Source organism: Rhinatrema bivittatum, chromosome 5 (genome assembly GCF_901001135.1).
Source record: "Rhinatrema bivittatum chromosome 5, aRhiBiv1.1, whole genome shotgun sequence".
Classification (NCBI taxonomy): Eukaryota; Metazoa; Chordata; class Amphibia; order Gymnophiona; family Rhinatrematidae; genus Rhinatrema; species Rhinatrema bivittatum.
In genome coordinates, this window is record NC_042619.1 from 250704373 (window position 1) to 250725940 (window position 21568).

Consider the following 21568-nt stretch of genomic DNA (forward strand, 5'->3'; position numbering starts at 1 on the left):
ACTTCTCCATAATGAAGATGGGGAGCATGTTACAGCAGTGTGATAGGATATTAATTACTATTATGTTTTATCTTGTGAAATGTATTTATTAATGCACTTTATAAAATGTATTGTTATCAAATGTATTTTTATAAAAGATGTACTGTTAGGAAATGTGTTTTTAAACTGTTTTAAGCTGCTCAGGCGAATCCTTATGGATAGATTTGGCAGAGTATAAATACAGACTAACACAGAACACGCAATAACAAACACATAAAGGATTTTATTAAACATTTGTACTTTTAAGAAAAATCTAACTATGTATAACTACTAAGACCTGAACCCAGCAGGTGCCAGGCTCTCTAGTCGCAGAATGATGACATCACAGTTGGTAGAGTATTTCAGAATGCCACTTTGATATAATCAACCTGGGACTTGAGCTGAGAGTATTATTATATTATATTATTATTATTATATATTTTCTTAAACAAAGCTCAAAGCCTTTACATTGTGCCACTTCAGAAGTGTGTGTTTGGTCAGAAACCACAAAAATGTAATGAAAACATTCAAGGAATGACAGCTCGGAGAAGCAACCCAGCCATCCAGCAAGCTCAGGCGGAGCCCAAGGCCAGGCCAGACTGTGCAGGCAAAAACATTAGCAAGAAAATTAAAAAAAAACCCATGTCCTGAATCTTCTAACATTCTATCAACTTCAGAATCAAAGTTTAAAAAAACGTCTTTCAATGTTCTCCTTTCACAGCAGTAATAGGATCCTCCAGTCTATGCTGAACTGGGATGAATGCGGGAGGTGGAGGCCTCCTGATGACAAAGGGGCAATATCCCACCCCTGAAACACCTTAAGGAGGTTCAAACAATCACAACATTCTCCCACTGTTAGCCTTGCCATCCAGGAAAATGTAAGCTTATCAAACAGGCTGATCCAGTTCTGGTTCTCCTCTATGAACATGCATGGACTTCTAGTTCTGATTGTCTTAGGGATGTCAATGACAAAAATCAGAACTAATATTTTAGGCATTCAATGGGACAAAAATTAGGTCTGGATGGCTGATCTGGGTAGAGGTGGAGAAAGGCCACAGATTTAACATAAATTCAGTAGGACAGACTGGAGAAAGACACCCCACTTTACAGGCCTACCCCCTTATAGAAATGTCACAGGACAGACTGGGAACAGGCTCCCTCATCATAGGAATGTCATAAGATAAGCCGGGGATAGAATCCCTCCTCACGGGAACGTAATGTGTCAGAATACGAACAAGCCCCCGCCTTCTGAGAATGTAATGGGACAAACTGTGGCCAGGCCTCCTCCTCTCACAGGACTGCAATGGAAAAGTATGGGGACAGAGCCTCCCCCTCCTCCTGCAGACTGTGGAAAGGGCCCCTCTTCACAGGAATGTAAAGAGATAGGCCGGGGACGAGCCCACTCCTCATGAGAAGGCAATGGGACAGGCAGGAGACATCCTCTCTCACAGGAATGTTCTGGGACAAACTGGACCAGGCTGCCCCCACCATGGGAATGCACAGGGACAGACTGGGGCCAGGCCCTGGTTTTCTGTGTGCGTACACTGGTTTGACGCTGGGCTCCATGTACCCAACACTTTACACACTGACTCCTTACAGCAGTTCCTCCGGCCTGCTACATAGCCTCAAGGGTCACTTAGACGGCACAGGCACAACATAATTTCCAGGGAAAGTCCCAAATTTCCTAGTTCTCCGGCACACACCTGAGAAAAAGCAGAGGGTCAAGACAGTTAAAGGCCCGTGTTTACACAACAGTATTCCCTCACCCCAGGCATGCGACTCTTCATGTAACACAACCAAAAATAAGGGCTTCCAGAAGAGAAGCCCCCTGGTCTCTGCATCAGGCTCACTCAGGAGCTACGCACGTAAATGCAGCATACTATCATAGCAATTTTCAAAAGTCGTTTACTGAAGAAAGGTGCACTTACACGAGTAAATCCTATGCACAAATCAATGGCGCATTTTATAGCAACTGTCAAAGTACATTTACACACATAAAACCCAGGTTTATGTGTGTAAATGCTTTTGAAAATCAGGCCCTAACTTCTTTAAAAGCCACATCTAGCGGTCCCAGACCCTCTCCAGTGCGCCCAACAGCTGCACAGTCTCAGCAGGCCTGTCGCTGGGTCAACTGGCAGTCCGGGCAGCTGGGTTGGCTTTGAGGGGGCCGGGTCCCCTTGGGATGATATAGCCACAAAAAAGGTCAGGAGAACTGGGTATGCTGAGCTGTGAGGATCTGATGACCTTCCAACAGCTCTGCCTCTCAGGACCACAGTAACTGCATATTTGTTCTCACAATGAATGCTCCTTATCGGAGCAATGCAGGATTCAAAGGACTCAAAACAGATGGCTTCAGAGAAAATATTGCCTCCTGCTGGGAGAGGCTGGGATTGCAGGCACTGTGAGCCCCCCCCCCCCATCATTCAGCTCCCTTTTCCTCCATAGCCAGCCCTCCTCCACAACTCCCTGCCGTTCCTTCCCACCCAGCCAGCACTTCTCCACCAGTCCCTGCCACTCGTTCTGCTGGAGGAGGCAAATCTCAGTTTCTCTGTGTGACTTACCCACAAACCAACCGTCGTCACACCGCTGCAGTACCTCCACCAGGTCTCCCTCGCGTAGCTCTAGCTCATCATCGCTGCTCGGGATGTACTGATAAACCGCTTTGTATCTGTGAGATGCAAGTCATGGGAGAGGCGGGTTACATACACGGTGGCTCTGAAAGCTGCCTGCCGTGACGGGCACTGGTAACGATGCGCACTTAACGCTACAGGTCACACCAGTCGGCGGGAATATGCCGGCACTTGGCGATTAACACATGGGGGGGGGGGCATTTCCAGTAGCCCGCCGTGGATGCTTTTATACCCGTTGGCTTTGTAGGCAATTCTGAAAGAGAACATTTTTCTTGGACCATGTGCTTATATGCGCATAAACGGTGCTCCACCATGAGTATAAGGGCAGAGGGCCAGGGTGAAGGGGGACGGGAAAGAAGGAAAGCAATGTGCATGATGTGAAAATTAAAGCCATGTACTTAACTCCTCCAAACTAAACACCTCCTTGGGAATGCTCCCCCCCCCCCCTTTTTTTATAATGCAGCGAGAAGGAATGTGGGTTGTGAATCCTGTGCACACTTTTTAGCTGCTCGGGGGGGGGGGGGGGGGGTTAGCAGCAATTTTCAGTCAAGGCAATCTACCTGGTAACCACCAATTTACCCAAATGGACTCCTTTGAAAATTGTCATTGTAAAGGGTAACGTCAAAACATTCTTACACTATACATTGAGAATCTAAGTGTGATCAGAAAATGGTAAAAAGTTAAACAGAAAATATACAGCTCCCAGAAAACTAGACTAAGTCTGCAAGAGAACGGTATTGTGTGATCCTCAGGTGTACGGAGTGAGGGATCCTGGGACACAGAGTCTGTGGGCAGAATAAGGGGGCAACGAGAGAGGCCATCTCTGCACAGAATGATGCACCCCGGGACATACAATGCGAGGGACCCTGAAACACACGGTCAGCGTGCACACTACGCAGTGGAAGCAGCCCTGGGACATGCTGTGTGCCGTATGAAAGGCCCTGTATGGTACACAGTGCACATGGTCCTGGGCTACGCTCTGTCTGGCAGGCAGTGCAGGGGGCCCCCTAGGACACCTGATCTGTGCACGGAAGCCATGTGTATACTGATTTGCGAGGACGCCCAAGCACTTACAGAAGGCAGTGCATGTCGGAGATGTTGAAGGGTGGTGATACTCTTCGCACGGAGGGTGGGTGAGTAGGTCGCTGGGACAAACCCCTGGTAACAGGGACATCCTGAGGCAAACTCTGGATAAAGCACAAATTACGTTTGATTAGAGGAGCAATGAGAGGATGAGATTCAGAATGACGATGGTAGGTAAAAGGAGCAGCCAGAGCAGCGTACAAGGAGTGCCACAGCCCCAGAAAGAAAGGGACAGCAGAAGGGGGAACGCAAGAAAGTCTCTGGTTGTTCTCAGATTGACTTGAACCCATGAGGAGATCAAAAAGGTATCATATCAAATGCAAACCCAATATCATATCTTCAACCTGAGCATCTGCACTGACAGCAGTACACCCTGTGCCACTGATCGGTCCTCCCAGCAGTTCACACCTCCCTTCTGTAAGTGGGTCTGAGACACCCCTATAGCCCCCTACCTGCAGTTTGCACCTCTGTTTGGTAAGCGAGTCCTACACATAGCCCTGGCTCCCTCCCCCAAGGCATTTACACTAGAGATGTGAATCGGAACCAGAATCGGTTCGGATTTCAGTTCCGATTCACATCTCTATAGATGTGAATCGGAACCAGAATCGGTTCGGATTTCAGTTCCGATTCACATCTCTAATTTACACCTCTTGCATAATCAGGGCCCAGGCAGATTCCTGGCCGCTACCTGCATGGGTTTATACCTCTTTTGTGTAGGAGCACCCAGGCACATCACTGCAGGCGTGCACACCTTTCTTCTGTCAGCATGGTCCATGGCCCTCTCTCTATAGGAATTTAAACCTCTCTTCTGTCAAAGTCCCAAACACACTCCTGAAACCCTCTCCGCAGGAATTTTCTGAGTGTGCTGTGAAAGCAATGTGCTCTGGAAACTGCTTAAGCTGTATTAAGGCATGAAAAAGGACTCGGGAACAGGGACTGGTAGCACATTAAGGAAAGAATCTACTTGTAAATTCATTCTTAGAATTCCAGTGCACGGATAGCGCTGGAGGTGAAAGAGGGAGGGTGCTGTGGCTTACCTGGGCTGGGACTGTGAGTGAAGCAGCTGGCACGGATGAATGCTTCACCTCTTTTAATGGTGAAGGACTTTGGTGATTGCCCGCTGGCCCCTGTGGACTCCTTGGCACTGTCCTGGGATCTGTGCTGAAGTGGGGTGAGGCGTTCTGGAGGTCCATGGAGATGGAATTTGCTGGGAAAGAGAACTGGGTATGCTGGGGAGAGGAGAGCATCGTTTTTTGTGTAGATTGTGCATGGCCAGGTGAGAGTGCATGGGTGGTGCTGGAGGATGCATCACTTATTGGAAAGAATGCAGGATGCTTTACACTGATGTTATTGGGAGAATCTCGCTGAGCTGTGAGGATCTGATGACTTGGAGACCCGGGGGTGAGGGCACTGAAGTTCGTGGGTGCTGGGGGGTCTTCGGAGACCTTGACACGGGGCTCTTTCACCACCTGCACGTAACTGACAGGAAAGATACCCTGGCGGCTGGTGCCAGAAATCCGGCCCTCGTACCAGTTCTCATCTACACGGCGGACCAAACTGATACGTTCACCCTGCAGAAAGAAGAGAGTTTCCATGTCAAGGGCCTTTCCCGAGTGAAATGTTCCTACAAACACCGACCCTTCTCAAAATCTTGCCCCACCCACAGCAAACTGCTGCTTCCAGCCTCCTCCTGTTCTTATCTTCCCTGACTTACTATACCCCGCGTAAGACAGGGAACTTAAGAAATGCCATGCTGGATCAGTCCAACGGAGCACTGAACCTGAAATCCTGTCTCTGACACTGGCCAGTCTGGATCGCCAGGAAATAGCCAGAAAATCCTAAGAAATAGGAGGTGGGAAAACCAAAGTCTAAATGGCTAATAATTATTTATGGAGCTGTCCTCCAGAAACTTGTCCTAACTTTTTTTTTTTTAAATCAGTTATACTACAAGCATTGGCCACATTTTCTGGCAATACGTTCCATAGCTTCACTGCGCTTTGACTGAAAAACATTCTCTTAACATTTGTTTTAAATTTGCTACCTGTTAGTTTCAGGGCGCGTCCCCTTCTCCTAGTACTATTTGATAGTGTAAATAACTGTTCCCTATTACACAATTTTATAAACCTCTCTCATAGACCCTCCAAGTCGTCTCTTCTCCAAGCTGAAGAGCCCTAATCTGTTTAGTCTTTTCTCCATAACAGAGCCGATCGATCCCCGTAATCATCTGTATTGCCCCTCTCTGTACTTTTTCTGATTCTGTTTTATCTTTTCTGAGACATAGTACACAAGGTGTGGCATTATTTTATTCCCAGTTTTGTTTTCTATTCCTTTCTGAATAATTTCTAATATTCCACTCTCTTTTTAGGCTGCTGCTGCTGCACTAAAAGCTGAAAATTTCAACAAAATGGCCACGGTAACTCCAAGGTCCCCTTTTTCCTGAGGGGTAAACTCCCAATATGGAACTCAGCATTGGGAACAGATATTTAGGATTAATTCTCCCTATGTACATCACTTTGCACCTATCCACATTGCATTTCATCTGCTGTTTAACTGCCAGGTTCCCCAGTCTCACAGCGTTATGCATTTGTTTATTTGCATTTACATGCCGCTAATTCTGAGGCCCACAGCAGCTCCCAAAATAAACATACACAGTGACACTGTGATTATTAAAGTGACACAGTCAGTGTGCACTGACAAACAGCAAAGGTAATAAATATAACACATCCAACCAAACAGACTAGATAAAAAGTCTAAAAAAAAAAAAAAAAAAAAGAGCAGGCAAAAGCAAATCAAACCTGAAATTTCGCATCTTAGAATTCCTCATAATCAACCCATGCTGAATAATTTTGTGTCATCTGCAAATGTGATCACTTCACTCAATGTTCCTTTCCTTTCACCTAGACCATTTAAATAGCACTAGACCCCCGGGAGTACTCCACTATTTACATCTTTCCACTTGGAAAACTGACCATTTAGTCCTACTCTGTTTCCTGTCTTTTAACCAGTTACCAGTTGACAAAGGGACATCACCTCCTATATCCCATGTCTGTGTAATTTCCTGAGTATCATCATCTGGGACTTTTGTCAAATGTGAATCCCTCAGCTCCTGGTGATTTGTTGCTATTTAGCTATAAAGCAAAATTGCTCACATGTAAGAGGTATATCAGCTCAAAAAATAAAGAAACAAAACAACAGAAAATAAAGTGAAAAAAAAATATTGTAAAAGCTCTAAATAATTTACTTAAATTGTTTATTGTGAACACAGCATCAGAAAAGAAGGATGTATTAAAATTTGCATCCACCGTCTCTCGCCACGCAATGGGCCTAAAGCGGTATCAGAAATATACATTAATGTTATCATTCATCTGCCAGTTCTTTTTGCTCTTGTACCCTTCATAAACCTATTAAGAATACGAGAATTGTTACCCCTGAGACAGGTGACATTGGTCATCGAAACATGAGCTCATGTCGGGTCTTTTGTCTTTTGGAAGCTATTTACAGTGGTCCTCTTCTACATAAGCACTGAACCCCAGTAAGATTATAGATCTAGGGCCTGGATGATGGTTTACCTGTAATCTCTTGGAATCAATATCCACTCCACGGGGAATCCTTGGCACTAATATTGGGCAGCCGTGGGTGGGATGCTGGGACAATCTGTCTACACTAAGGAAAACAAAATTATCAGGTATGTAATTTCTCTAATTTCCTAGCGTGTAGCCAGATGGATTCAGGACCAATGGGATGTACAAAAACTACTCCCAATCGGGGCGGGAGGCTGCCCGCAGTCCGATTAACACTGTCCTTGCAAAGGCTGCGTCCTCCTGGGGCTGAACGTCCAGGCGACAGAACCTATAGAAGGTATGCAAGGAGGACCACGTCGCCACTCAACAGCAGTCTAGCTTCTGCCCATGAGACTGCCTGAGCCCTAGTGGAATGAGCTTTAACCTGAAGGAGTAATGGCTTTCCTGCCTCCACAATCCAGCAAGCTAAGGTAGCCCGCAAAGCTGGTTCGCCCTGCTTCTTTCCACCGTGAAGGACAAACATGCAGTCTGTCTTTCAGACTGGTTCTGAAACTTCCAGATACCGCACCAAAAGCCTACTGACATTCAAATGGTGGAGGAGGCGGTATTCTTCTGCGTCCTTGTGCTTATCTAGGGATGACAACGAAATGGACTGATTCAAATAAAACTCTGAGACTACCTTGGGCAAGAGGCATGGAATGGTACGAAGCTGTAACGCTCCTGGAGTCATCCGGAGGAACGGTTCCAAACACGACAATGCCTGTAGTTCAGAGATGCGACAAGCCGAGCATATAGCCACCAGGAGGAACACCGTTTTCAGGGTTAATAAACGCAAGGAAAAAAACTGTGCAGTGACCGAAAGGAGGGCCCTGCCAAAAACTCCAATACTAGATTTAAGATTCCACAAAGGAACCGGCCACTGTAGGAGTGGCTGGAGGTGCTTCAACCACCTTCAGAAAACGGGCCATGTCCGGATGAGCAGACAGGCGGGTTCCGTTTACCTCACCCCTGAAACAGGAGAGAGCCACTACCTGGTATCTTCAAGGAATTAAGGGTTAAAGCTTTATTCAAGCTGTCCTGCAAAAATTCCAGAATTAGTGGGATTTTGACCGTCCAAACGGAACACTGTGTTCTTCGCACCAGGCCTCAAATACTCTCCAGACCCACACATATGCTAGGGACATAGAGAACTTCTGCACACAGCGTAAGCTAGCAATTAATGCTGCCGAATATCCTTGCTTCATCAGGTGAGCCCTCTCAAGGGCAAAGGCCGTAAGACAGAATCGAATTGGATCCTCATGAAGGACTGGTCCCTGCCGTAGCAGGTCCCTGTCCGGTGGAAGGCACGGGGGGGTCTCCACCAGGATTCTCCTCATGTCCGCATTCCATGGATAACTGGGCCAATCTGGAGCTATTAGTAGGATTAATCCCCTGTGGCACTCGATTCTGTGAATGATCCTGCTCAGGAGGGGCCACAGAAGAAAGGCAAATAGCAGCTCATCTTCCAGCCAGGTCTGAACAAGAGCGTCAGTCCCCAGGTTCAACTGATCTCTTCTGTGACTGAAGAATCATGGAACCTTCACATTGTGAGATGCGGCCAGCAGGTCGATGGACAGGAGACCCCGTGATCTACTACCAGCTGAAAGGCTTTAGCAGACAACGCCCATTCTTCTGGGATCCAGTCTCTTCCTGCTTAGAAAGTCAGCTCTGACGTTGTCTTTTCCTGTGATATGGGAGGCTGAGATCATCTATAGATGTATTTCCACCAATTCCATAAGGAGATCTATCTCCTATGACACTTGCTAGCTTTTGGATCCACCCTGGTAGTTGATATAGGCTACCACTGTTGATTTGTCTGACATTACATGGACCGCTTAACCTTGAAGTATGTGGTCGAATTGTAGACACGCCAATCTGACTGCTTGGGCTTCCAGGCGGTTTATGTTCCAGAAGGCCTCTTCCTTGGTCCAACAGCCCTGGGCTGTCAGTTCCTGACAGTGAGCTCCCCAGCCCCGGAGGGGACAGGGGTATTCCCCTGCCCAGATGAGCTTCCTCCAGCCATGACTTGAGCCGAAAGCATTCTTCCATCGGTAAGTGGAGGCAAATAGAATATTCTTGAGACAGTAAGTACCAACATGACAGCAGGGAGCTCTGAAGTGGTCACATGTGTGCCCTCGCCCATGGCACTACTTCCAGGGTTGCCATCATCAAACAGAGGACCTGAAGATAGCGCCACACTGTCGGGTGTATCATGTTCATAAACAGACGCCCTTGGGACATCAACTTCCTTATACAAGTGGTCATGAGGAAGACCTTGTCCTGATTGGTGTCGAATCGGACTCCCAGATATTCCAAGGACTGGGAGGGTTTGAGACTGCTTTTGTCCGGGTTTACGACCCAACCGAGTTCCTGAAGCAAGGAGGTCACCCTGCTGGTTACCTGGAGACTCTCTTCCATGGACTTTGCCCGGATCAACCAGTCATCCAAGTATGGGTGCACCAAGATTCCCTCTTTTCTCAACGCTGCCGCTACGACCACCATAATCTTGGAAAATGTTCTGGGGGTGGCGGCCAGTCCAAAGGGCTGTGCCTAGAACAGATAACGGCAACCCAGTACGGCAAAGCATAGGAAACATTGATGTTCTTACCAGATTGGAATATGTAGGTAGGCCCTGGATAGGTCCATGGAGGTTAAGAACTCTTCTGATTGAATGGCCATTTTCATGGAGCGTACGGTTTACATGTGGAAATGAATCACTTGTAGATGTCAGTTGATGCTCTTGAGGTCCAGGATGGGGCAAAAGGAACCTTCCTTCTTGGGTACAATGAAATAGATGGAATAACGCCCCGTATTTTCCTGGGGCACAGGTAATGGGGTTATAGCCCTCATTCTGAGGAGCCTTAACAGGGTAGCTTCCACTGCCTGCTTCTTGTGCTGGGAATGGCAAGGAGATATCATGAATATGTCCCGAGAAGTGCTGTGAAATTCCAGCGCACAACCTTCTCGTATGACCTCCAGTACCCATTTGTCTGAAGTGATCTTGACCCACCTTTGGTAGAAGAGGGACAGTCGACCCCCCTATCTCCTCGTTCTGAGGGTGCATCGGCAGAACTTCATTGGGGGACTTGGGATGAACCTGAACCTCTCTTGGGCTGCCAACTCCGAAAGGACAGACTTCCCAAAGGACCAAGACCTCTGAAATGTTGAGTTTCTGTAGGGGAGAAAGCATTGGGAGCCCCTGGACTGACACCTTATGGGCAAGGAGCGCTGCAACTGCTTTCTCTTATCTTCTGGTAGCCGGAGTACTGGAGATTCGCCCCATTTACTGGCCAGCTTTTCCAATTTGCTTCCGAAGAGGAGTGATCCTTTAAAGAGCATCTTTGTGAGATTTGCCTTGGAGGTTGTGTCTGCTGACCAATTCCACAGCCATAGCTGTCTCCTGGCCGCCACCACTGAGGCCACTCCTTTGACTGAGGTACAGAGACTAAGTCTGAGCCCACGTCAGCTAAAAAGGTGGCATTGGGTTATATAACCGTTCTGGAATTCGGTTCCCGAGTCATCCACCTCCCGAGAGACGAGATGGCACGAACGATCTACCAGGGCACAACAAGAAGCAATCTGTAATTTTTAAGGATGGCCTCCATCCGCTTATCGTGCGCATCCTTTAAGGCCACTAATCCTTCCACTGGGATAGTTGTTTGCTTAGAGACAGCACAGACCAGCTCATTCACTTTAGGGAAATGCAAATGTTCTCTTGCTGCTGGATCCAATGGGTATAGAGCTTCTAACACTCGTCCACCTTTAAAACTTGCTTCTGGGGCATCCCATTCCAGATCAGTCAACTCCTGGATGGCTTCCAATACTGGAAAGTAGAAAAAGGCTTTCCGTAGGGAAATCAGAATGGGATTCCTCTTTGGTTCTGTCACAGAGTCTGACCCAAGAACTCCCAGCATCTTTAGGGTCTGGGAAACCAGGGCCGGCAATTAATCTCTTTGGTAAAAACGTAACATGGTCTGATATGGTTCTAAACCAGGGGGGGATTTCCTCATCTTCCAATGAATCCGGATCCTCTTCTTCTTCCGTGCTATCCAGGTACCTTACAGGGATACCCTTTGTAAGTCGAGGCATGCCTCGAGGTCTGCCAATAGGACTGGAGAGGGAAGGCTTACCAGCTGAGGTTCCGTCCGGACAGGGGCAAGTGAGGTAGCAGATGTGCCTGTGTGAAGGTTTGAAGGCCTTGAAAGAATTCCACCCAAGAGAAAGCAGCTGGGTCCATGCCTAGCCCAGGTGAAACTGGAGTAGGTGCCTCTAAATTTCCCTCTGCCATGAATGACCCGGGGTTACTCAGATCTGGGGTACTTCCAGTTGAGGCTGTGGCTGATTCAACCTCTGAATGGGAGGAACTGGGCTTAGCAAAGTCCGGGGAGGCCAGTTCTCCCTGGGCTTCCTCACAGTGCTGAAATAAGCAAGAATCCAGGTCAGACTGTGCAGCCCTAATATGACAAGCAGAGCAAAGAGAAAGGCGCTTATGTTTCTTTGCTGCCGGAGCCATTGGCAACGGTAATAGCGTGTTCAGACGCCTCACACTTAAAATTTTATGCGCACAGATTTCGGTACCTATGCGGGCCACCGAAAGGTGCATGCACAGCCTGTGTACCCGGCTTTATTTGTATTCTGCACCTAGTAAATCATACATGTATGTATGTGCACGACGTTATGCGCACTGCGTGTACCAAAGCTCTATGGTGGGGATTACAGGCACAAAAACGCATGCGAGATGGTGCCGCCACAGCCTACCATGCAGTGTGCCGACCAAGCCTACAGCGGGGCCTAGCTCACCGAGAGGCCGCTCAACCCACTCAGAAGCCCACTTCCCCTTACCGCAACGGGATCGGGAAGGACATCGGTACAGCGCACCGAGCAAGGAGACCAGAGTAAGTCTCACCGAAACCCCTCCATCGTCTCTGAATCAGGAGGAAATCCTGAGTACCTAGATGGTCTCCTGCTGTGTGGGGAGAGGGCTTTGGCAATCACCGCCGCGCTCGGTTTCCTGCACCTGCTGCCTTTCAGCTGCTTCAGCAGCAAAATCCATGCCGGGAACCAGCTACTGGACGAAGGCACAAACTCTGAGGGATCTCGGAAATCACCTCAGGAATTCTCAACTGGGGAAGGGACCTCTAGCTATCACTGCAATCTTTTCTCCAATTTAAAAGCAGAATTTCTTCTTCCAAAAGGTTCAGCGATCCCCATAAGGAAAGCATGTCCGCATCTGCTGAAGACAGAGACATACTGAAGGGCTGAGGTCACTGCAGGGGTGTATCTAGGGTGATGTCAGCTTTGAAACCTAACTCCGTCTTCATCTGCTGGCAGGGGAGCATAACCCACTGGTTCTGGCTACATGCTAGGAAATAAGAATCCACTTCTGGTAGAAATGTAGAGGTCTATATTTGAACACCATTTAGACAGATAACGTAATGGTTATCCATATCAATGGCTTACCTGGTTATATTCAGCACTTACCTGGCTAAATTCTTGCCAAATAACTACTTGGCAGGAGGCACTCTGGGGAGGAGCGGCGTTAGCTGGATAAGTTAACTGGATAACGCTGATATCTGAAGTTAGCTGGTTAACTTATCCAGCTAACTCTGGTTAGGCCGTACGGCTGAACTAAAGTTAGCCGGTTATACATAACCGGCTAACTTTAATATAACCAGTTATATTCAGTGGCCGCTGAACATACCCTGCTAGTTAGCTGAATAAACTTATCCGGCTAACTAGATGAGTCACTCAGGGGCTGAATATTGCCCCCTTAGGATGTCTTTTCTAATCTGTACTGCTCTGGAAAATGTGGGTATACAGAGAGTATGAAACTAGGCAGAAGTTACAGCTAGCAAAACAAGACCTTCCAAAAAAGACATTCTTAGTTCTGCTATTGCTGTTTCATAAGCTTAGCCAGAACTATATTTGGATCTCAAGGAGGAGGAGACTCTTTAACCAGAAGTTTAAAATGAATTACATCTTTCACGAATTTGTCAACTGTGGGCTGCTGGGAGTTAGGAACGCCTCCCAAATTCTCGTGGTATGCTCTTTCAGCATTAAAATGAACTCTGACTGAATTAGTTTTCAATCCTGTGTCAGAAAGACTTAAGAGGTATTCAAGTATGAGGGGAAAAGGACATTTAAAGGGGTCCTGACTGACTCATGAACACCAAACATTGTTTATTTATGAACATAAGAACATGCCATACTGGGTCAGACCAAAGGACCATCAAGCCCAGCATCCTGTTCCCAACAGTGGCCAATCCAGGCTACAAGTACCTGGACGGATCCCAAAAAGTTGACAGATTCTATGCTACTTATCCCAGGGATGAGAAGTAAATATCCTCCTTAATAATGGTTTATGGGCATTTCTTCCAGGAACCTGTCCAAACCGTTCTTAAACCAGCTATACTAACAACTTTTACCACATCCTCTGGCAACGAATTCCAGAGTTTAATTATGTATTACGTAAAAACATATTTTCTCTTATTTGTCTTAAATGTATTACCTAATAACTTCATTGAATGTCCCCTGGTCTTTGCACTTTTTGAAAGAGTAAACAACCAATTTATGTTTACCTGTTCCACTCCACTCATTATTTTATAAACCTCTATCAGATCTCCCCTCAGCAGTCTCTTCTCCAAGCTGAAGAGTCCTAACCTCTTTAGCCTTTCTTCATAGGGGAAACGTTCTATCCCCTTTATTATTTTGGTCACCCTTTTCTGAACCTTTTCTAATTCTGCTATATCTTTTTTTGAGATGCAGTGACCAGAATGTACACAATATTCAAGGTGCACCTTCTGTTTTATTCTCCATTCCTTCCCTAATAATTCCTAGCATTCTATCTGCTTTCTTGGCTGCTGCCACACATTCAACATATTATCCATGATAATGCCTAGATCCTTTCCCTGGGAGGTGACTCCCAATATGGAATTTTTCATTGTATAGCTATAATTTGTATTGCTCTTCCTTACATGCATCCTTTACACTGGTCCACATTAAATATCATCTGCCATTTGGATGCCCAGTCTCCCAGTCTTGCAAAGACCTCTTGCAATTTCTCATAATCCTTTTGTGATTTAACAACTCTGAAAAATTTTGTATCATTAGGAAATATGATCACTTCACTTGCTGTTCCCATCGCTAGATCAGTTATAAATATGTTAAAAAGCAGTGGCCCCAGTACATTTCTTTAGAGCATTCCACTATTCACCTTTCTCCATTGAGAAAACTGACTATTTAGCCCTACTCTCTATTTTCTATCTTTTAACCAACTCTCAGTCCACAATATAACATTGTCTCCTGTCCTATGCCTTTTGAATTTCTTCAACAGTCTCTCAAGAGGTACTTTGTCAAACGCTTTCAGAAAATCCAGATGCACTACCAACTGTCTCACCTTTATCCACGGTTATTAAAAACCTTCAAAAAAATGCAGCAGATTGGTGAGGCAAGACATCCCTTGGCTACATTCATACTGACTTTGTCCCATTAAACTATGACTAACTATATGTTCAGTAACTTTGTTCTTTATGATAGTTTCAACTATTTTGCCTGGTACTGGCATCAGGCTCAGCAGTCTGTACTTTCCTGGATCATCCCTGGAACCCTGTTTAACAACTGGTGTTACATTGGCCACTCTCCATTCTTCAGTTACTGTAGATGATTTTAATAATAGTTTGCAGATTACTAATAGTAGGTCTGCAATTTCATTTTTCAGTTCTGGGATGTATACCGTCTGATCCAGGTGATTTGTTAATTGTTAGTTTGTCAGTTTGCCCTATTACATCTTCCAGGTTCACAGAGATTTCTTTAATTTCCTTTGAATCATCCCCTAAAGCAATCACTTCTGGCATGGGTATCTGCCTTACATCTTCCTCAGTAAAGACTGAAGCAACAAATTTAATCTCTCTGCTATGGCCTTGTCCTCCCTTAGTGCCCCCTTTTACCCTTCGAATATCTAATGGGCCAACTAATTCCCTTGCAGGTTTTTTGCTTTGAATATACCTGAAAAGGATTTTGCTTCCAGCAAGCTTCTTTTAAAATCCTGTCTTTGCCTTCTTTATCAGTGCTTTGCATCTAACTTGCCAACACTTATGCTGTTTCTGTTGTGTTCATTCTGATCACTTTTCCTGTTTTGAAAGATGTTCTTTGTCTAGAATAGTCTCTCTCATCTCACCTTTTAACCATGCTGGTAGTTGTTTGGTCTTCCTGCCACCTTTTTTAATGCATTGAATATGTCTGGTCTGGGCTTCCAAGATGGTATTTTTAAACAACATCCATGCCAGATGTAACTTTTGCAGTTCCTACTTTCAGTTTTTTCCTAACCATTTTCCTCATAGTCTTCCTTTTGAAAGTTAAATGCTATCACAGTAGATTTACTCAGTGTCCTCCCTCTTGTTATCAAGTCAAATTTGATCATGTTATGATCACTGTTGCCAAGTGGCCCCAACACCATTACCTCTTGCACCAAATCATGTGTTCCACTAAAATAGGATTTAATAAACCTATCTTGGAGGCCCCCACAGACAGTTGGGTTTTCAAGATATCATGAGATAAATATGCATATCATGGAGACTCAGTATATGCAAATTTATCTCTTGCATATTCATTGTGGATCTCCTGAAAACCCAACTGCCTGTGGGGGCCTCCAAGATAGGTTTGGGAAGCCTTACACTAACAGGCCGATACAGTAAAAATCGCGGGAGAGCGGGCGAGCTCCCACTCTTCTGTGCGCGCAATTCAGTAAATTAATTTATTTAAATTGGGGCTCACAGTAAAAAGAGGCGCTAGGGACACTAGCGCGTCCCTAGCGCCTCTTTTTGGACAGGAGTGGCAGCTGTCAGCGAGTTTGACAGCCAACGCTCAGTTTTGCTGGCGTTGGTTCTCAAACCCGCTGACAGCCACGGTTCGGAAACCGGACGCCGGCAAAATTGAGCGTCCGGTTTTCAACCTGCGAGCCGTGGGCCCATTTTAATTTTTTTTTTAATTTTTAACTATTTTTAACTTTTGGGACCTCTGACTTAATTTCGCCATGATATTAAGTCGAAGGGTGTACAGAAAAGCAGTTTTTACTGCTTTTCTGAGCACTTTCCCGGTGCCGAGAGAAATTAACGCCTACCTTTGGGTAGGCGCTAATTTCTGAAAGTAAAATGTGCGGCTTGGCTGTACATTTTACTTTCTGTATCCCGCGCGCATAACTAATAAGGCCATCAACATGCATTTGCATGTTGCGGGCGCTATTCGTTTCGGGGGGGGGGGGGGTTTGGACGTGCATTTTCGGCGCGCTATTACCCCTTACTGAGCAAGGAGCAAAGCTAGTGTGTCGAAAACACGCGTCCAAATGCGGGTTAACAGTGCGCTGTGCCGGAGCGCACTGTACTGTATCGGCCCATAAGTAAGGAGTAGTTCTAAAATAGCTCCCCCTCTTGCAGTCATTTATTTTATCTAGAAATTTTACCTCCTTAGCAGGTACTGATGTGACATTTGCCCAGTCAATTCCGGGATAACTGAAATCGCCATTATTATTGTCTAATTATGTTGGCTTCCCTAATTTTGGTTAGCATTACATCGCCTGTCTGTTCATTCTGGCCAGGTGGATAGTAATACACTCCCACTGCTATTTTTTCCCCTTCTCATATGGAATTTCTATGCATTAAGATCCTACAATCTATTTTGTTTCCTGCAAAACTGTTATCCTGTTTGATACACAGTCCAGATAGCAAAGTTAGCCGCATAAACATATCTGGCTAACTTTGGAGGCATATTCAACAGTGCAGCCATACTATTAAATATAGCCGGCTATCTTAATTAGTTAGCTGACTAACTTTAGGACAGCTCTTTGACTCTCAGATTTAGCCGGCTAAGTCATCCAGCCTACTCTGAATACTGGAGTTAGCCAGTTAGCTTAGCTGGATAACAACTCAACTTATTAGCCGGTTAGAATTTAGCTGGATAAAGGCTGAATACAGCCAGGTAAGCCATTTAGAAAGATAACTATTACGCTATCAATCTAAATGGCTTTTGAATATGGACCTAAAAATATGTACCCTGGTATCAGAGAGTCCCATTGGTTATCCTCCTTCCACCCGGTCTCCGAGATGCCAATTATATCCATCTTTTCATTCAGTGCTATATATTCTAACTCTCCCATCTTATTTTTGAGACTTCTAGCATTTATTTACAGACATTTCAAACTATGCTTTTCATTTGTATTAACAATTGCTTATCAGATGACAGGAATAATTTGGAATCTTTCTGCTCTGTTGGCTCTTTACTTAAAAGAGCCAACCTGGGCTGCGTTAGCATTTATTGCAACATTTCTGTCGGGATGCCCTAACTTCCCTGTTCTCTTAGTATCCTTCAAAGATACATCTCTCCGAATCATGAGCTTCTGAGTGACCTTTGGCATTCCCCCAACATTTAGTTTAAAAGCTGCTCTATCTCCTTTTCAAAGGTTAGTGCCAGCAGCCTGGTTCCACTCTGGTTACGGTGAAGCCCAATCCTGTCAGAACAGGCTCCTCCTTCTACATAATATTCCTAGCAAACCTCTTCCCTGCTCCATTATTTCATCCACTTATTGAGATTCTGGAGCGTGGCTTGCCTCTGGGGTCCGGTGTGTGGAATGGGACTGAGAATGCAGTTCTGGAGGCTCTGGATTTCAATTGCCTAAGAGCTTAAATTTAGCCTCCAGAACCTCCCTCCTACATCTTCCTATGGCATGCACATGTACCATGACAGCTGGCTCCTCTCCAGCACTGTCTAAAATCTTATCTAGGTGGCGCATGAGGTCCACTACCTTTGCTCCAGGTAACCAAGTTACCAAGTGATCCTCTCGCCTACAAGCCACCCAGCTATCTACTTTCCTAATGATTGAATCACTCACTACAATGGCCATCCTAACCTTTTTTCCTCCTGGTCACAGACCACTGGAGAGACAACCTCAGTGTTACTGAATCACTTGGAGGGCAGGTGCTAGCTACAGGATTACTTCCTGTCGCACCAAGGTGATGGTTTTCTACCAGGTTCTACTAGCATTGGGAGTGCTCTAATACGTCTCTGAAGGTCTCCTTTATATACTACTCTGTCTGCCTCAGCTCCTCTAGGTCTGCCATTCTGGCCTCCAAAGATCATATTTGTTCTCTGAGAGCCACGAGCTCTTTGCACTGGGTGCACACATACAACCTCTCACCAACAAGTAGATATCCATACATGTGGCACTCGGTGCAAAAGACTGGATAGCTCCCATCTCAAATGCTTCTGCCTGCATTTTAATTTTTTGTGATGATAAAGTCTTAAAGCAGGAAAGGAGTAGGTATGTCTCAATTTAAGGGTTACTAAATGTGATTAGAGTTTTTAAATTTATATCTCACTTATTGTAGCAACAGCCATTCTAACTGGATTCCATGACACACATACATAAAATACACACAAATAAAATTATGACACAAAACAGGACCAAACACAAAAACTTGCACAAACACAACCTAACAAAAAATGCAACAATTAAAACCTAGGTCAAATAATTTTTTTAAAGTTTCTAACCGACAGCCTATTAAACTAAAAGGGCCTTCAGTGTTTTAAGAAAAACCCTATAGTCCCTTATTGCAAGCAATTCAACTGGTAAGCCATTCCAAAAGAATGACCCTGCCACACAGACAGTGTGGTGACAAGAGATCTGAAGACATGCCTCTTTAAACGAAGGCAAATATAGCAAGAGCCTTTCTGTGGAATACAACAGACAAGAAGGCTGATAACTGGAAAGTAAGTCTGCAAGATACAGTAAGGAGGATATTACTTGACCCTATGCGCTACAGGCAGCCAGTGCAGCTGCAGGAGAAACCACAGAATTAGGGTTTGCCACATATTTGACAGCTAACATACAACATAGTCCACTTGGCTGAGCACGTGGCTTTACAGGTGCTTAGACACACGTGTTGGACGCACCTCTAAAACCTCTCTTGCAATAAGGGGATCAGCGCGTCCAAAATGCACGTCCAAACCGGCACAAAGCTAATAGCGCTCATCACATGTACATTCATGTTGATGAGGCTATTAGCTATTACCCCCGATGCAAAAATAAACCCCAATGTATGTCTGATGCGAACATTTTTACTCTCAAAAGCTAACCCCTCCCCCAGAGCAGGCGTTAATTCTTGAGGAGCCCCAAAAGTTTACAGAAAAGCAGAATACACTGCTTTTCTGTAGTTCCTCCGACTTAACATCGTGGCAATATTAAGTCGGAGGAACCGAAAAAAGAGGAACTGAAAACAAATTTTAAAAAATAAAGTACTGCCGGCAGTCAGCTTAGGAAAACAGACGCTCAATTAACAACCATCCATTTTCCTAACCTGTGGCTGTGCACGGGATAGGAAAACGGACGCTCATAAAACTGAGTGTTCGTTTTCCTAACCCGCAGACAGCCATCTCTCCTGGGCGCCCAATGCCAAGGAGGTGTTAGCGATGCTAAATGTTCCCTAGCGCCTCCTTTTTACTGTGGCAGTCCATTTAACTATTAAATCAGGCTCCTGGATGAGGTGGATCGGCGCACATTAAGAGAGTGGGCGTTCAATCATGAGCACCCATTTAAAACGTTTAAGTGATAGAACCAACATTTCTGAAAGCTTTCATACCTCCTAATTCAATCTTTTGAAGAAAGCTGCAGGGTGCCTGCCTGCAATCTGTGTTCCTGCTCTAGCCCTTCCCCTTGCAAACAACCTGCAGGGAACCCTCTCCTTCTGTTTCACCCACCCCCTTCCTCCTGTCCTGAAGCAAACAAGAAGATGGGGTGTGAAAGCGGAGGGCACAGATAAAGCAGTCAGAATGTTTTGTTTGATCCCTCAAAGATCTCTTAAATCCTCATCAAACCAAAAATGATTTTGATATAATTCCTGGATGATGTCCCTTCTAGAAAAATGTCATCTTTAAACAAAGGTTCTTGCACCTGGTTATGTGACCAATCCTATACCATGTACCAATTACAAAGACCTTGATGTATTTTTGGAAGTCTGCAACTGCTGGTGTCTCACAATGGCAGAGAAGGCATTCATTTCAAGTCATGGAAACCTTGATGACTTGCACTACTGCTGACAAGTTTCAAACTTGTGTTAATTCAACCCCTTTTTGTATCTGCTGCCATATGCCCTATACATGCGCACATATCTTTCTGTATAATCAACCGCATGACACACTGCTGCTACTGAGTGAGGGCATACATAAGCTCATAAACGTGGAAAGACATGGACTGTCTCAAGAAATATAAAAGGATGGTTGTACTATATTTCAATGCAATACAAAAGTGACATTTCACAGTTAAAAGTTTGTTATCTGTCAACTTGATAAATTGCTGATTTTTGTACTTGGTACTTTTTTATTTGTATATAATTTAAATATTGTAAAAAAAAAAAAAACCAATGTGAATATTTTTCAATAAAAAACTGACATTTTTGCAAAATCAGAGATGTAAATCTTTAGGAAAAATTATGCAAATTTGCCAGAAAATTGCCACAAAACTTTGAAAAATCTGCACAAACTTTGCCCTAGAATCTTGGAAAATCTACCACAGGAAACTGGGGGCTCTCAGTGCATGCGCGATATGTGATAGAAAATCTTTTACATTTAAAGTTCTAAGCTCTTCTAGTTGAGTCTTTTCTTGATGCTAGAATAACCTTACTCTTTCAGTAGATACCTGCACAGAAGAGGCTAACTTTCAGCATCCATACAGTCAGAGTTAAAGACTGAAGGTTGGGATGAAGAAGATTCCTGTTTCATAGCGTAAGCAGTGATGGGAATATTTTTAATTTTTACTGGCTGCTACGAAACCAGAATTTCATGTGGCCAGAAAGGAACTATTAATATCATTAGACCTTTTTCTTTCCTGAATATTGGAATTGGTTTGGCTATGAGTGGAAATGAAGGGAGGTTGGGGGCCGATGGCAAGAGGGAACACATAGAGAAGCCCATGACTTTATGGGGGTGAAAAAAACATCCGTCACTAGACTGTTCTTTGCTGGTCTCCTGGAGGAATGGGTGGGGATTTTGTTGTTTAATGGCATTGCAAAGAGATCAATCTGCAGAATGTCTTAAAGTTGCAACAGTTCTTTTGCTATATGGTGGTCCAATGGCCATTCGTGTGGTTGTAGTTGGTGACTTAGCATGTCTGCTAGCTGGCTTTGGTTTCCATGGCGATAGCTATCATATACATCTTCTGGGATACTGCCTGTTTCCATATCTTGCAGGTTTCTTGACAAAGATTGAAAGAGCCTGTTCCTCCTTGTTTAT

General features: G+C 45.0%; 1 protein-coding gene across 3 annotated transcripts in view; it reads right to left on the bottom strand.

The window, feature by feature from the left end:
• Positions 1–242: 242 nt before the first annotated feature.
• Positions 243–21568, bottom strand: part of SORBS3 (sorbin and SH3 domain containing 3) — a 113650-nt gene continuing 92324 nt past the window's right edge. For all 3 annotated transcript variants that reach the window (XM_029603795.1, XM_029603794.1, XM_029603793.1), the window contains exons 16-19: positions 4769–5302; positions 3723–3835; positions 2580–2686; positions 243–1721 (exon numbers count right to left, since the gene is read on the bottom strand). In XM_029603795.1, coding sequence (XP_029459655.1) covers positions 1651–1721; positions 2580–2686; positions 3723–3835; positions 4769–5302 — 825 coding nt within the window. In that variant the 3' untranslated portion in view covers positions 243–1650. The remainder of the gene's footprint in view (positions 1722–2579; positions 2687–3722; positions 3836–4768; positions 5303–21568) is intronic.